This window comes from Schistocerca serialis, chromosome 5 (genome assembly GCF_023864345.2).
Source record: "Schistocerca serialis cubense isolate TAMUIC-IGC-003099 chromosome 5, iqSchSeri2.2, whole genome shotgun sequence".
Classification (NCBI taxonomy): domain Eukaryota; kingdom Metazoa; phylum Arthropoda; class Insecta; order Orthoptera; family Acrididae; genus Schistocerca; species Schistocerca serialis.
The window spans coordinates 402574686-402593057 of record NC_064642.1 but is presented as its reverse complement, the minus strand read 5'-3'; the positions used below and the strand labels follow the sequence as shown (position 1 = coordinate 402593057).

Here is an 18372-nt window from a genome sequence, read left to right as displayed (position 1 = left end):
TCTTTTCTAAATCGCTTTGCAACTGATACTGGTCTTTGGATGACCTTACTAGACGGTAAATTACAGCATCATCTGCGAACAACCTAAGAGAACTGCTCAGATTGTCACCCAGGTCATTTATATAGATCAGGAACAGCAGAGGTCCCAGACGCTTCCCTGATGAACACCTGATATCACTTCAGTTTTACTCGATGATTTACTACGAACTGCGACCTTACTGACAGGAAATCACGAATCCAGTCGTACAACTGAGATGATACCCCATAGGCCCGCAGCTTGATTAGAAGTCATTTGTGAGGAACGGTGTCAAAATCTAGAAATATGGAATCAACTTGAGATCCCCTGTTGATAGCGGCCATTACTTCGTGCGAATAAAGAGCTAGCTGTGTTGCACAAGAATGATGTTTTCTGAAACCATGCTGATTACGTATCAATAGATCGTTCCCTTCGGGGTGATTCATAATGTTTGAATACAGTTTATGCTCCAAAACCCTACTGCAAACCGACGTCAATGATATAGGTCTGTAGTTCGATGGATTACTCCTACTACCCTTCTTAAACACTGGTGCGACCTGCGCAATTTTCCAATCTGTAGGTACAGATCTATTGGTGAGCGAGTGGTGGTATATGATTGCTAAGTAGGGAGCTATTGTATCAGCGTAATCTGAAAGGAACCTAATCGGTATACAATTTGGATCTGAAGACTTGCCCATATCAAGCGATTTGAGTTGCTTCACAACCCTTAAGGTATCTACTTCTAAGAAACTCATGCTAGCAGCTGTTCGTGTTTCAAATTCTGGAATATTCCATTCGTCTTCCCTGGTGAAGGAATTTCGGAAAACTTCAAGAGAATACACATATTAAAATAAGCTAGTGAGGACAAGGGTAGACAAAGACTACTGGTGGGGTCCTTCCTGTCTTTGGGTCTAAGTGACCTGCTCTTCTTTTAACCTGCCCCAGTTGATCCAACTTTTCTCCGCAGGAAGGTTCTATTAGTTACAAAAGCTAGGCAGTTGTCTTTTACTTTTGTATGTGCTTGTCTCCAGAAATCCTGCCTTCTGAAAGTAAGCACTGACCAGAAAATCTGTCTCATAATTTATTAATTTACCTTATAGAATTTTCTTCTGATACAGGTAACATCAGGTGTGCTTGATTTTAAATTCTATCTAGTTGATATACTGCTAGCAACCAATCGAGTGGCATATACACTGTCTGATCAAAAGTATCCAGACAACAATATGTAATGCAGAAGTGACTACCAGATGGCACAAGAGGCAGACCAGCCAGTATAAAAGCAGGAGGGGCGTATTGTGTTGTCAGTAGAGAAGCAGCAACAGCAGAAAGGGTCAATCAGAATAACTCAGTGGTTTCGATTGTGGACTAGTCATTAAATGCCACCTGAATAACGAATCCATCAGGATCATTTCAACCCCTTCAAAGCTGCCCTAATAAACTTTTGGTGATGTGATTGTTAATTATAAATGCAAAGGAACAACCACAGCTAAATCAAGATTGGATGGTCCTTATCTGCTGATTAACAGAGACTATCAAGGAATGTGGAAAGCAGCTATAAATATTCGTATGAAATTAGTGGAAGGAATCTCTTGCGAGTTCCAAAGTACTACCAGCAGTCCAGGTAGCTTTGTGACCATGGTCTAGGAAGATAGAAAGAATGAAGTACATTGGTTGAGCAACTCCTCATAAGCCACACATTTTTGGAGTCAATGCTACATATTGCTTAATGTGGTGTGATGTGGAGTCTGTAAACAAGTGATTTGGAGTGATGAATCACTCTGCATGCTGTGCCACTCCTGTGGAAGTATTTGGATTTGGTGGATCCCTGTAGAATGTTCTCCTGTCATGTGCAGTGCCAGCAGTGAAGTACAGAGGACAAGGTGTTACAGTATGGGGATATATCCTGTTGTTAGGGTGTGATCCCCTATTATGCTTAAGAAAATGCTAAGTATGTAAGGATATGAACACATTTTTCAGCATTGTCTATTGTGTACAGTAAAGGAACAGTTCAGAGACAATGAAGTTTGTATCAGGATGACAGTGCTCCCTGTTATAAAGTGGCATCTGTGAGGCAGCTGTTTGTGGACAATAACTTACCTGAAATGGATTGCCCTGCCGGTGGCCTGCCCTTTGGAATGAGTTAGAATGTTGCCTTTGCTCCGGACCACAGTTTCTAACATCACTACCTTCTTACAGGGGAAATATTGCTGTTGATAGGAATAATTTTTGTAAGAATGAATATGTCCTTTGTTTAACTTACAGGTAACAGGCTACAGTGTAAGAAATAAATAATCACAACATTTTCTGTTTCTCACTCTTGAGGAAAAATGGGATGCCGTTCCTCTACAGACATTCAAACATCTTGCTAAAAGGGTCCCCAGCAGAGTTCAAGCCCGGGTACTTTTGATAAAATAGTTTACACCTAAAACCAATATTCTGTATGGATGAGAATGTAGTTGATGAAATAAATGGTGAATTAAATGTGTGCTAGGTTTTGCTTCTCTCACTTAAGATTGCACTCAGTTGATGGCAGTACTCATTACTGCTGTACCAATGAAAATTTCTGGTAGCAGTTTACAGCTTTTTTTCAAAAGTTTATCAAACTTAGGCATTATACATTCAGCAATTGTATTCGCATTTTGTCCACTAGGAGTTTAATACCCCAAAATTTTTCATCTAGGGATCCTGCTACATTGTAATTCTTAGCATCATAATCGGTTGGACTACATGTATTGTGTCAATCTGGAATCAACATTGTATTCACAGTGTGTATTCAGAAATAATATATATGGAATGCTGAGATGAGATGACATGGAATTTCACACCAGCAGAAAAAGCTCCTTAATCCTTTGATGAAGAACTAGCCATTTTTGTTCAGCAGTATATGTTAACAAGCAAGTCTCATTGACTGCTACTGTTCCATTCTGATAAATACATGTTAAAGTAAACTATTAAATATAGTTTATCAAGTTAACACAGCACATATTGCAATACTTACGTGCAACACGTGTGGGAAACATCCAAATGACATGTCAACAGAATAAAATAGAAGTTTATTGTCTCGTAATATACAATTTCATGTCATTGACATAATGTACAGGAGACTCATCAAAACAAAATAACTGTTTACAATTTTTCTTATAGTGTCAGTAATATAATATACTGTACTGGATAATTAATTAACCAAGCAATTAATAATATTTCTTAAAAAATAACAAACTTTTAAAAAATTAACGGTCCTAAGTACTTGCTCTCTTGCTCAAATTTTCAGGTTGTCATTCATAAATTCTTCTGCTGAATAGTAACATTTCTGCACTGGTTTCTCATATAAGGTTTTTTTTCAGTGTTTCTAAATTTATGCTGAGAGTTCTCTTTCTATCACTTCGTTATAAATTTTCGTACTCACATAATGTGGAGTTTGGGCGTAAAGTTTTAACTGGTTGTTATCATGTTGAAAATGATTTGCTACAAATAAATCAGGGTCATTGTGTACAAAGATAGTCAGCTCATAGATGTATAGTGAGGGAACACTTAATATACTTAGATTTTTTTAGGAGTGGGTGACATGATTTTCTTCGTCCTACATTGTGCGTATTTCTAATGATGTTTTTCTGATAATTTAATATTCGATGCACATGGTGTGTGTTACTCCAAAATACAATTCCATATCTTAATACTGGCTCATAGTAGTTGTGATATATTACTTTTCTTATGCCCATACTGGTAGCATTGTACAATATCCTCATTGCAAATGCTAGGCTATTTAATTTATTTGGCAGGTACTGTACATGTGAGACTATGATAGATTTTTATCTAGTTGCATTCCTAGGAATTTCACAGAGCTAGCTTCTGTAAATCTTGGTTTCTGTGACTGACCTGAATATCATTTAATTTTGCTTGTTTGTATTAAACTGCATTAACTGAGTCTTTTCCATGTGTGACTTTAACCCATTTAAATTGAACCATGTATCTAATTTTTCTAAAGTATTTAATACAGTTTGGAGAATTTGGTCAGTACTGTTACTTTCAATGATTACAGATGTGTCATCTGCAAACAAAACTGTGTGACTCTCAACATTAAGTATAATAATGGTGTGTGACGAGGGCCTCCCGTCGGGTAGACCGCTTGCCTACTGCAAGTCTTTCAATTTGACGCCATTTTGGCGAATTGCGCGTCGATGGGGATGAAATGATGATGATTAGGACAACACAACACCCAGTCCCTGAGTGGAGAAAATCTCCAACACAGCCGGGAATCGAACCCGGGTCCTTAGGATTGACAGTCTGTCGCGCTGACCACTCAGCTGCCGGGGGCAGACAACATTAATCATTTATATAAAACAGAAACAGAGTGGGACCTAAGACAGGACCTTGGGGTACTCCTTGTGACATGGTTTTCTGTTGTGAAATATAAGTTCCCCTCGCTGATGATATAACCACTCTTTGCCTTTGTTTGGTTAGATAGGACGTGAACTATTCTAATACCATGCCCCTAATTCCATACTTTTTCAGTTTATAGTGTAGCAAGGAGTGGTTCACACTCTCAAAGGCCTTTGATAGGCCACAAAAAATTCCTGTGGCATGCAGAGAATTGTCTAGAGACGAGCTAATTTTGTCCACAAAATGGTTTATAGCAGAGACTGTAGTTTTGTGTTTTTGAAATCTATACCGATTTTTTTAAGTTATTTTAAATTTTTCTATGAAATTTTGAATTTGTATGGTGACTACCTTTTCAGATACTTTTGATAGTGCTGGAAGAAGAAAGACTGGGTGATAGTTTCCCATATGTCCTTTTATGCCTGTTTTGAATAGTGACTTAACTACTGAGTACTTCAGTGTGTCGGAAAATAACCTTCTTGAAGGGGGTGGTTAACTACTGTAGATAGTGGCTGTCAGTTATTGTAGAAACTGTTTTTAACCCTTTTGTTGGGATCCCATCCCATCCTGCTGATGTTTTACTTTTTAGTGATAGTATAACATTTTCTATATCTTCTACAGTAGTTTTGGATGTTCTGAAAAGTTCGCCTTTGAATTGCTCACTGTAGAAGAAATTTACCTTATCTGGGTATTCTGCTACATTGATGTTTGATTTGTTTACATTTATAAAGAATTCATTAAATCATTCAGAAATCTGAATAGGATTTACAATAGTTTTGTTCTGCATCTTGATTGCAGGAATATCTTGGCCTCTAGCTGTGGCACCTGTTTCAGCTTTGATGACGGACCACTATGCCTTTGATATGTTTTCACCATCCAGAATAAATGTATTATTTGCCAGTTCTTTTGCAGCCTTTACAACTTTTCCGAAAACATTTTTGTAATTTTTTACATAGGAAACAAAATCAGGGCTTTATTTCCTTATGTAGCTGTTGTTTTTGTGCTCTTGAGATTTTTATTCCTTCAGTAATCCACTTTACTTTATTTCCTACTTTATTATAATGTACTGGTTTCATTAAAAACATGTAGGAACTTCTCCAAGAAAGTAGCAAAGTTTTTAGAATATGAAATACTATGAGCTGTAGCCCAGTCCACCTTATTTAATGTATGATGGAATAAGTTCATATTTTCCTTGCTGAACTGGTGTGTGGTGTAGGTTTTTTTCAAGCAAGGTTCTGTTGTTTTTGGTAACTCCATAAAGAGAGCACAGTGATCAGAAAGTCCTAAATCTAAACGAAATTTACTTGCCTCAGTATAAGTATAGTTGGTTAAAATAGTATCTATACTTGCTGACATTTCGTTTACTCAAGTAAAATCAGCAAAATTAGCACTGAAACTTGATATTTGAATCGCACCAATGAAATTTGTTGAACTGTTGGCTTCACTGGCTAGGTCTGTGTTGAAATCAGCAGTTATTATGGCTGTTTTCTTGGTTTCTTTTTGAAGTTTTTGCAGTAGACACTGGAATTTCAACAAAAAATGTTTTGTTATTTCTGCACTTGGAGTTATAAACACAGATAAAATTACAATATTTTGCCCTAACACTACGCAGCAGCTATGAAACATACAAGGAAATTGAAATTGAATCTTGCTGTATATTCCATTGATCTTTCCACAAGTATGCACAATCCTCCTCATGTTCAATTACTTCTACAGAAGCTGCTGGCAACATAAAAATTATCAAGGTTATTTAAGATTTTGATACTATCCTTTGTAATCCAGTTTTAGTTTGAACATACAACCTTGATATTCGGTATTTCTGACAAAATGATTTGCAACTCGTTAAGTTTGTTTCTCTGCCATTTGTGTAGTTTGAACTTAACCCATTTATGTTCAATTGCATTACAATCATATTTTTAGTGTTTTGAATATCCCTAATGACATCTATTTTGAAACACACTTTTTGTATTTTCATTTCAACTTTGTAATCAGTTTTTACACCCCCATCTCTGCATGCTAGTTTCCCTTACTAAGTATGATCTTACAAATACCACTGTACATATTGCTGAATGTTGCTGATCCTAGCCTGTTCAGATGCAACCCATGCTGTCCTAAATATTTATGATTGATAAACTTATTCAAATCAATGAAAACTGCACCAAGTCTGTTGCACTGCTCTCTGATGGGATTCGTTATCCTGTCTATGTATTTCTCACTTACCGACCTTCTGCACAGGATACTACTTATAATTAACTTTGATGCTGGGTACACATTTTTTGCTGTCCGGATTAGATTTCATGCTTCGTTAATGAGCTCTTCTTCACTGTTGTTATGTAGCGAGTTCGTTCCCTTGTGGATGAAAAGACCTTTATAGTTTTCATTGCAATTTTAGCAGCAGGAATGCCTTGTGTTTTGTTGTCTGCATGTCCTTGAAATGATTATTTACATGATGTACACCTATCCCTGGGCGGACATCAATTTTAGTATTTGGTACTGCAATGTTTTTAATCAGTGAATTGCCAATTATTGAGAAGTCATTTCCAGTGCTTTGTTTGTCTCACATGTCATGCTTTCTCACTTTGTTTTTGTGTGTTACTGCAATGCACTTACATTTATTTCTATGTTCAACATATTTTGTATTTCTTTGTGCACAATCTTCATCAATATTATCACATTTTTTGGTCTGCATATCACTTTTAACGGTTTGAATTTGACCTTTTTTTTCATTTGGCCATTTTCCTTCACTGATTCACTGTTTCCATGAATCCATAAAGATTTTTTATTTAATAGTTTCGCATTTTCATGCTTCAAGAGTATTATTTCTTTTCTGAGCATCTCAATGTCACTATTCAGTAACTTGATAATTTCGTCTTTTGAATTTATTGTGTTGAGAAAATGTTCACTTTCATCACTAATACAGTTATGACATGACCACCTAATATCATCATTTATGAAATTGAGATTCACATTTGTACACTTTTCATGTAACCAGAAGTTACATTTCACACATAGGATGCCTTTAATCACATTTTTTGCTTTCTTTACGTGCTGAGTTGTTATGAAACGGCATTTTATCTGAGACTGAAGTGTCTCTGCACTGTTCTACCAGCACCATCATCAGGAGCTTAGTAGAAGACACATAAAGTGGAGGCACAACACACACATAAAAGACTGTTGTGATTGGCAAGCTTTCAGAGCCAGTGGCTCCTTCTTCAGGCAGAAGGGTTGAAGGGAAAGGAAGAAAGGTGAAGGAAAAGGACTGGAGAGGTCTAGGAAAAGGGGTAGATTTTGGGAAAGTCAACCAGAACCGTGAGTCAGGGGAGACTTACTGTACGGAATGAGAAGGAAAGACTGTTGTTGGGGACTGCATCAGATGAGATTTGAAAAGGTTTTCAAATCTCTTCCAACAATCAGTCTTTCCTTTTCATCCTGTACAATAAGTCTCCCCTGACCCACGGTTTTGGGTGTCTTTCCCAAAATCTACCCCTTTTCCTAGACCTCCTCTCCGGTCCTTTTCCTTCACCCTTCTTCCTTGCCCTTCAACCCTTCTTCCTGAAGAAGAAGCCACTGGCTCCGAAAGCTTACCAATCATAACAGTCTTTTAAGTGTGTTTTCTGGCACTATGTGATGAGTAGATTTTTTATCTATCCAATTAAATAATTTTAATATAATAGAGGGAAACATTCCATGTGGGAAAAATTTATCAAAAAACAAAGATGATGTGTCTTACCAAACGAAAGCGCTGGCAGGTCAAAAGACACACAAACATACACACATGTATGTTTGTGTGTCACACTTCACCATACATGGTGCATTCCAAGTAACTGATAGCTGATAAAGAATATCAAAGACTACAGCTCACCGAAGTGGAATTTGAGACATAGTGGTCCTAGTGCATGTTCATGAAAGTAATAATGTATCTGAATAATATTAAGTTCACAAACATACACACATGTATGTTTGTGTGTCTTTCGACCTGCCAGCACTTTCGTTTGGTAAGTCACATCATCTTTGTTTTTTGACAATTAAATAATTTTATCAATAATTGATTGTTTTCGTTGTTACATTAAAAATTTTGAAACAAATCATGTTCCAAATATTGTCATCTCACCAATCATGTCGGAATCACCAATTTGTTGTGAACTATGGTAATTAAGAACTCAATTTAACTCACACTTTTCCATTTATTGTATATTGTTTTCTTGCACACAAAGAAAGTTGAATTACAATAACATTAGAGTAACAACCTTCTTTTTTTGCTACATCCGAAACATAGTAATGCTCTTATGCCAACATTATGATGGCAAACAATTTACAGACACATAAAAACACAAATGTTAATTTGTCATTTTCCAACAAACCTGTCACATGACTGAGACAGTACTTGATAACAAGCCACCTGATTAGAAGTCATTTCTAATGAATACAGTCAAAAACTTTGTGGAAATCTTAGAAATATGGAGTCAACTTGAGTCTGTTATCAATAGCACTCATTACCTTGTGAGACATGTGTATAAGGTTTTTTGAAGTGTTGCATGTATTTAAAGTAATACTATTTTCATATTATAACCAATAATGTTCTAATTACTTATAAATTCAAAATGAAACATATGCCACACCCAGTTACTTCAGTATAACTCTTTTTTTTTCTTGACTGACATTATGTATGAACATAACAGTGTACCTCACTGATTAAACACATAGTAATATCCAAGTTCACAAATATATGTTACAAATCAGACACAAAACTCATTATTGGTATAAACCACTAGAACCAATCGAACTAAGAATATTTCTTACTAATTTATAAATAAAAAATAAATCTGTAACTAAGCTGTTGTTTCTTTAAATCATATAATTTCAATATTTTAACTAAATCATAATGCTGATGGTCTCCAATAAACATATTAGCACACCTGAAAGCTTCCCTCCTGTAATTTCAAAATGAATGTTAGTGAAGATGATATAATTTTCCTTCATATTTTTTTTACTGAACTTAATATTATTCAGATACATTATTACTTTCATGAACATGCACTAGGACCACTATGTCTCAAATTACACTTCGGTGAGCTGTAGTCTTTGATATTCTTTATCAGCTATCAGTTACTTGGAATGCACCATGTATGGTGAAGTGTCAGTTGTCAGAGGTCCATAAGTACTGACCTTGTATGTTTTTGAGAAAAATCAGAAGTACTTCTGTGATATTGAGTCATATTCGCAGTTGTCAGAAGTTTGTGTTTGAGTCTAACAATATTGTGTACAATGAAAGTTCAGCATTTTGATGTCAATAATACAGATGATAGAGCTTTCACTCTGTAATACTTACTGTAACACAAACCTAAAAGGCAAGAGTACAGAGAGATGATGGATTGTTATTCGTGAACTAAAAGACATTTCTTTACTCTCTTGTTGGACTCATCAGAGACCATTATTAATTTTATATTAAGAGTCTCTTGATTGATGGTCGCCAATGTCAGTGTTTGTAGTTCTAAAGCATATTACACTGTATAGGCTAGATGTAAATCAATACTTTTCTTTGCAATTGTATAATGAGTTTCCAAACCATTATAATTTGTAGGCACCAGTGAACAATCCTCAAGCAACTGCAGGATTCCTTGGTGTAACTCCCCAAACAGAAAGAGCACATATAATTAGAGCCATTTTGGAAAGCTTGGTTTTCCGAGTGCTGCAGTTATATGAAGCACTGAAAGAAGAGGCCAATTACACATGTACTAGTATACGGTAAGTAGCAACAAGTAAGTGTGATAAAATATGACTTTAATAGCCCATGTAATTAGTGAATGGTTCTTTGGGCTCTGGTTGAGTAGCACTGTTCATGGGTGAGAACACATCAGTGACTGTCATTCCAGTCATATTTTTCTTAAATTATTGGGATCATGAACACCAAACTCTGATGTTTTGGGTTCATCACCCCCTAGCCTCACACAGGCCTGCCATGTTTAAGCATGAAATGATGATGGAGAGTGGTAATCCTCAGAGAAGTAATAGCTGCTCTGATTCTTGTTACACCATTTAGTGCAGTATGTGCACTCATGGGCCATAGCTGTTGTTACAGGATACACTCAGTCAGTAGTTCATAGTTGATTAACTGCTATGTAATATGTACCAAGAAAAATTTTAAAATGGGTTTTCTTATCAGGTTACTAAGAAAACTGATAGAAGTCAAGGTTCTCATATATTAAACTGGTAGAAAATCACATCAATATGTTTCTATTATGTATTAGCAAATTATGAAATTAAAATTTGACTTGATTTTAGCACTCAGTATTGGATTTTAGTGTATGATATAAAACTAGACCTGCAGGAGTAAAAAGTTATCCAGAAATTAGTATATTACAGGGCTATTACAAATTATTGAAGCGATTTCATAAATTCACTGTAGCTCCATTCATTGACATATGGTCACGACACACTACAGATACATAGAAAAACTCATAAAGTTTTGTTCGGCTGAAGCCGCACTTCAGGTTTCTGCCGCCAGAGTGCTCGAGAGCGCAGTGAGACAAAATGGTGACAGGAGCCGAGAAAGCGTATGTCGTGCTTGAAATGCACTCACATCAGTCAGTCATAACAGTGCAACGACACTTCAGGACGAAGTTCAACAAAGATCCACCAACTGCTAACTCCATTCGGCGATGGTATGCGCAGTTTAAAGCATCTTGATGCCTCTGTAAGGGGAAATCAACGGGCGTGCAGTGAGCGAAGAAATGGTTGAACGCATGCGGGCAAGTTTCACGCGTAGCCCGCGGAAGTCGACGAATAAAGCAAGCAGGGAGCTAAACGTACCACAGGATGGTGCTCCACCACACTTCCATCATGATGTTCGGCATTTCTTAAACAGGAGATTGGAAAACCGATGGATCGGTCGTGGTGGAGATCATGATCAGCAATTCGTGTCATGGCCTCCACGCCCTCCCGACTTAACCCCATGCAATTTCTTTCTGTGGGGTTATGTGAAAGATTCAGTGTTTAAACCTCCTCTACCAAGAAACGTGCCAGAACTGCGAGCTCGCATCAACGATGCTTTCGAACTCATTGATGGGGACATGCTGCGCCGAGTCTGGGCACATATCGAACATTTGTGAATGCCTAAAAAAAACTTTTTGGGGTTTTGTATGTGTGTGCAAAGCATTGTGAAAATATCTCAAATAATAAAGTTATTGTAGAGCTGTGAAATCGCTTCAGTCATTTGTAATGACCCTGTATATTACATTTGGATTAAAGGAGACCACTTACCAATAAGCAGAACCATTAAGTTGTCAATAGGCAAAAAGAAAGAACACTTACTAGCTTTCAGAGTAATCCTTTTTCAAGCAAGAGTACAACACATGCACCTGCCTATATCCCTATATGTTTCCAGCAGGGCAAACAGTGCCAGTGCTGCATTTCAGCAGGTGGACTAGGTTGTGGTGGGGGTAGAGTCACATGGGATGGGTAGAGGGGACAGAGAGGTGGAGGCAGGTAGAGGGATTGGAGTGGGTGGCTAGTGGCTCGGAGGGAGGTAGGCACTTTCCCAGCTAGGTGTGCGGGAGAGAAGGGTGGCAGTGGCAGGTACATGGGCTGGTCATATGATACACAGTCACTGGAGCTGGTGGTAGTGGTGGTGGTGGTGGGGGGGGGGGGGGGTGCCTGCTGAAGATAATGTGGGATGTTAATTGGGAGAGAGTGATAGGTTGGAGGAAGAATGGAGATTGAGGCCAGGACAGTTACAGTGAACTGAAATTTTAGTCGTTAGGAATGGAGGACTGGACTTCTATTAACTAACTAGGTTGAGCTGTATCTCATTTATTGAAACATTTGTGTGTGGCAAGTTCAATAATTTTTCAGGCTATCATAGATATTCCGTCATGGCTGCAGGACCAACAGCTTGGAAGTCAATGTCGGGCACCACTGATCCTCCAGTAAAGGTCAAAGACCTGTAACTGAGTTTGGTGTAAGAACCACTGCCCAATCACATCATCAATCTCTTACATATGGCACACAGCATGGCATGTGAGATGAATATGGAATGATAGGACAATTTTACATCAATAACATTCAGAAGGGATATTAATTTTAAAGTTTCATAACCAGTATTAATAAATTTTTGTAGTCTTAAAAACTTTCTAAGATACACAAATTCTCATTTTAAAAATTTCGAAATTGATGCCAAAAGATTAAAGTTTAATCATACAGTATTAACAAAATTATATAGCCCTGAAGAAATAAAATATTTTAAAAAATCTTTCCAAAATCTACAGATTCTCACTTTGAAAAAAGAAATTTCAAAACTGACTCTAAATGTTGTCATTACTTAAAAAATTGAACTTTAGTGATGTGATAGTATTCACTCAGCTTTTGATAATTAATGCCACTGATCAAGTTTCCCTGTCAACCGGCTTGCGCAATACAATAACCAAAGCAAGTGAATCCATAGGTCATGTTGTTTGTCCTTGCCTCAAGAATTACTCCACCATGATGCTTAGAGCAATTAATGAACCCTATTCCCTTATCGCCACTGGATAAAAAACATGTAACATGGAACTACTTGTGCCTGATGCACCAATTTGGCTGCACAGTGTTATCCAATACACTTGCTGCATGCCGAAACATCAGCAGCCCAAGAAATTCATTTCTCATGCAGGACAGTTTAGGTAGGTTAGCATGCTTTAAGATAGATATATTCTAAAGGAGACCAGCACAACAGCCCTTAGGTTTTCAGAGGTTTCCTTATGCTACATAACTAATAAGTATAATAGCCTAGTGGATTGTGCTGCACCACATCTAAACTTAAAACTAAGGGATAGTTCTATTGAGATGCAAGGAAATTCTTTTAATATTAGTGCTTGTGATTGGAATTAAATACAACAGTGATCACCAGTATAAAAAAAAGCCATGCAGACTGTGCTGTATCAAAACTTAGAAAATTATCAGTTTTCTGCTCACACTTGCTGTCACAAAACCTTAAATATACTTCCTGGCATTTTTCACCAGAATGCCGGAGGTGCATAATACTTTCAGAAGCACTACTGCTGACAAGCAAACCTCTCACTTGTATTGCACATGTGACACAAGAAAATAAAAATCTCAAGAAGAATTCCAAATAAATAAAGCCTTGCATAATCAGCACATATGCATAATTTCTGGACTCACACACCCAGGCAAGGGTGTAAAATATCAATATAAACCCGTTATTGCAATCAGCACGGAGTTAAAGAAAATGAACAACTAACAACTTGATGTAGACTCAAGCAAGACAAGCTGAACAACAGCAGTACCATAGTACATTGCTGGAATGTATGACATAGGCTGCAACCTGTGCAAACACTTCACATCAACTCAACAACATTGACCTTGATCAGTGCCCATAACCCAGCACACAAAGTCCATAGTTTAGGTTGTGGTGCCTGCTGCCTGAGTGTTTCCTCACAATTCCAGTCCTGGTTGCTTTACACACAACACCATCTTTCTTCATTACAAGATTCTTTCTATAACCCAATAGTGAACACTTGGCACAAAAGTGAAATGAAGTGCTCATGGTTACAGCAATAATGGAACAAGATCCACCTGCGTGCTACCCAAAGTTTCACCCATGAGACCATGCCCACACAAGACAGCTGCCAAGTATGGCTGTGGCATTAACTAAAAAACGTAAAAAAAACCTATGATAAAAGACAAACCAACGTACAAGAACAGCGTCCACTCAATAACTGGGTATCTGCATTTTGGATCAACAAACCCACACACTGTGTAATGCAATCCTTTCAAACTGATAACTCAGACGAGTTGTGTGGAATTAATATTTGAAAAAGCTGCAGGTCAACAATTTGGTTACAGGCACCAACCATTAACTCTTTGCCCTATTATGCCCAAGCCCCACAATGCTGTTTCAGCAATCAAACCAGAAGGTCTATGGACACCGAATCACAGAGCTGACTGCTTTCTCTTCATCGCAAATGTGCACCTCTTGTCCACCAGAAAGGGCACTTATGCTACTGCCTCGCAGCTAGCTGTAGATCAGTGCCCCCCCTCCCCCAAGTCTGGAGCCAGCAAGCAGATGCACAAATTAAAATGGCCAGAATTATGGACGTCTGGCAAGTTTGGAGTGGAGGATGTGTAAAGGTAACTCCCACATGAATAGTTCAGAGAGGCTGGTGGTGGAGGGAAGGATCGGCATGGCCTGGGTTGTGAAGCAGCCATTGAAATTGGGCATGTTGGGCTCAGCTGCTTGTTGTATCCCCAATTGGCCAACTTTGTTCTTGGCAACAGTCTGGTGGTGGCGATTCATCCTGGTAGAAAGCTGGTTGGTAGTCACACTGACATAAAAGCTGTGCAGCATATGCAGTAGAGTTGGTATATGATGTGGCTGCTCTCGCAGGTGATCTGGCCTCTGATAGGGTAGGATAGGCAAATGATGGATTGTAGTAGGAGATGCTGGATGGGTGGAGTTGGACTTGGTTTGGGGGTAATGCTTGTCTTTCATGAGACCTTCAGCGTAGTGGGCAAGGAATTTCTCATCCCTGCAGGTACGTTGTCCACAGGTGGCTAGTCCACAGGTGGCTAGGTGGTATGTGAAGGCTTTTTGGTGTCGTGTGGAAGGGATGGCAGCTGTCAGAATGCAGGTACTCTTTGTTACAGATTAGTTTATGTATCTTCTTTTCAAAGGAGAAGTAGTTGTGTTTATTGTGTGTCAGGGTACAGCTAGTAAGGTGTATAAGGAATGAGGTGGTGGGTTTGGAGTCTGAAGGGCATTGGGAGTGGTAGAGTTCCATAGTGGGAAGTTTACGGACATGAGGGATGTTGGTGTATAGGCAGGTAGCACTAACAGTGACAAATAGGGATCCAGGACTGTGGTAGACCAAGGTGCGAGGCCTGCCCAATCCACGCACCCAGCACCTCGTACCTCTGTCCTGTCACAGGCTTGCCTTACTCCACCAGAGGCTGAGCCACCTGTGCAACAAGCCATGTCATATAACATAGCACCAACCAGCTGTCTACCAGGATGAAGGGCCACTGCGAAACTGTTACCAAGAACAAAGATGACCACCCTTCTGAATTCTTACCTACACCACCAGCTTCTCTGAACTACACAGGTGGGAGTTACACTTACAATATATTCTCCACTCCTGTAATCATCCTGGCCTCGGCCTCTAGCAACCCACTATCTCCACGTGCTCCACCAAACAGTTTCCTCTTCCTCTGCCCTGTCACCCCCTCCCAATTAATGTCCCCACATCACCTTAAGTGTGCACCTTGCCCTGCTGGCTCCAACAACTGTCCATCACATGGTTAACCCCTGTACATGCAACCCCTCCCTCCCCCACCTTCGTAGCCAGCAAACTGGCTGCCTTCCTTTGAGGCACTATCCACTCAACCCCAATCACTCTTCCTGTCTTCTGCCCCTCTCTCCCTCTACCCACCCCACCTAACACACACACCCGGTTAAAAAAAAAGATTAAAAAAAGTGTGTGTGCGTGTGTGTGTGTGTGTGTGTGTGTGTGTGTGTGTGTGTGTGTTTTACTCTAGCTTGGAAAAGAATTGCTCTGAAAACTAGTAAGTTGAATGTAGCTATTGATGACTCAATGTTTGTGCTTTTTGAAGAGTGGTCTCCTTTAATCCATAATTATTTACATCCTACCAGAACTTTCCTATAACATTTATATTTTATAACAGTTGACTGATAAAGAAGTAGTGAACTTAGTTATGCCAAAATATGCATTTTCTACACAAGAATGGCAATGATATTTAGCTAATGAATCTTGCAGCCCTTGTGGAATTTAAATGTAGCCATTGCATAGAAATGATGTCATTGATATGTAATGTGATTGCCAAATAATTGTTTTATAGTGAAACTAAATTCTCTTTTTTCTGTCAGCAATTCATAACAAAAAAGTCAATATGGTAACTGGTATTCAAGGATAAATTATTGAACTAATAAAATAAATTAACTTGAGTATTTATTGGGTATTTATCCAGGTGATGTTGTCCAGAAGGTGCAAAATTTTGGCAATGAAACTTCTTGTTATTTTCAGGCATTCTGATGTGGTGACAGCATGTCATTATCATCTTCAGTTGCCATGGTGGGAGCAGATTTCCACGTAGACTGTTGTTGTGCTTTGACCATGCTTGAGGGTGGCCCCCAGGCCTCGTGTAAATGAAAACCAGTGTAGTTCATTGTGTAGCGAGAACTCTGCAGCCTCCTTTAGGATACAATCCCCGGAGAAGTAAGATAGTTGCAACAGCTTAGTGCCATTGTAATTCATGAAATTCCAGTGGGAAATGCAGTGCTCTGGTACACCAGCCTTTGTTGGCTGTTCGTTGTCTGTATGGGATTTATTCATTGCGCATCTCTCCTGTGCCATCTGGATTGTCTAGCCTTCCATGGGCGCATGCTGAATTAAAATGGGAGCAAGCTGTCACAACGGTCCAACACCTTCTGGGATTGTATTCTAAAAGAGGCAGCAGAGATCTGGATACACAATGAACTAATGAACATTTGACAGCAGGTTTAAATAAGCAAGGTGTGAGACCAGCTGTGAGCACAGTTAAAGCACAGTGACAGTCTGGGGAAATCCGCTCCCATCATGACATGAAAAAGACCAGACACATCGTGATGGCAGAGACCTGCATTCAGCGTTGATGGTAGCAGGAGTGAGTACAGTGGATTCTGCCCTGGCGGCATGCTTCCCTCATCACAGATACTCACGCAGAGACATCTGGCTAGAGGCTGCCAGTGGAGAGGGGGAGGGGATATAAGTATGGCACCTTGCAGAAGACTGCCAGTCATCAAACTGAAGATGGCAAGAAGACAGCTTGCTGAAATATCAATTCTTCTGAACAATGCCACCTGGCTGAATAACGAAGAAATATTCAAAATCTTCCTCTGCTGGGAAAATTTAAAATCACACATAAATTGTTTTTCTTTTTACAGAATTGATGGTGGTGTGTCCCAAAACACATTTGTGGCTCAAATGCTAGCTGACCTGACAGGTGTCAAAGTTGAACGTTCAACAACAGCAGACACATCAGCATTGGGGGCAGGTTTCCTTGCTGGACTTGCTGCAGGTGTGTTACTGTATAAATAAAAGTGATGTAAGGAAATTTACATTTCCCAGTGCCATAAATTTGTCTTTGTTGTGTGTGTAAGAAACTGCTGGTATTGTTTACAGCTCTTCTTTCTTATAACTGAATAAGTGCCTTAATGAGATGGTCCTAAAAAATACTGAACATGGAATGTTTTATGCCACTGCAGGTGATCAGTTAGAAAATAATTAATCTTGGTTTCATATCATACATTAGGGAACTTCATGAAATGGTGCGAACCAGGCTCTAAAACCATTTATATTATTGCTTATTCAGCACCTCCATTTTTTCTTATCAGCATATGTTCAGTGTGGCATACATAATACTGGTGTCATTCAGAGAGATTTTGAAACTGTCCATGGAGACTGCATGCAAATCAGTTGTCTGTGGACAATGAATCACACCAGTTGCTACTTCTTGGTGTAAATTGGATTTGGAACATGCTGTTGCACCTTCTTGGAAATATTTTAAGCCTTTTTCAGCACTGATCAGAAAGGTACCTAAACACCTCTTTTAAATTTTGTCTAAACAATACACAATATTTACTAATTTCTCCTTTGAAAGATAAGAGATGTACCAACCAGGAAAATGCATCCAACCACCTCTTCTGAAACTATCATTTATCTTTACTAGAATTGGATAAATCTTTTTAAAATGAATAAAAAACTTAAGCCTGTGGGTTGTCAACAGCTGGTATGTAATATCATCTGAAACATGTATGTTATCCAAAAATTGGGCTAAATCATAAAATACAATAACATTTTGACAATGGATGCATCTATATCACCAGTGGGTTTTATTTGCTTGACTATCCTTTCAGCTAAAGTTGAAGGATGACCGAATTTACTTTTGTTGTGAAGGTAGGAAAAGTTGTTAGTTATGATTGTGTGAATG

At 38.6% G+C, this 18372-nt stretch overlaps 1 protein-coding gene across 2 annotated transcripts in view; it reads left to right on the top strand.

Annotated features, from left to right (window-relative positions):
• The window catches only part of LOC126481310 (putative glycerol kinase 5), a 380514-nt gene that overhangs the window by 337370 nt on the left and 24772 nt on the right, over positions 1–18372 (top strand). For both annotated transcript variants that reach the window (XM_050104967.1, XM_050104966.1), the window contains 2 exons: positions 9974–10137; positions 17327–17460. In XM_050104967.1, coding sequence (XP_049960924.1) covers positions 9974–10137; positions 17327–17460 — 298 coding nt within the window. The remainder of the gene's footprint in view (positions 1–9973; positions 10138–17326; positions 17461–18372) is intronic.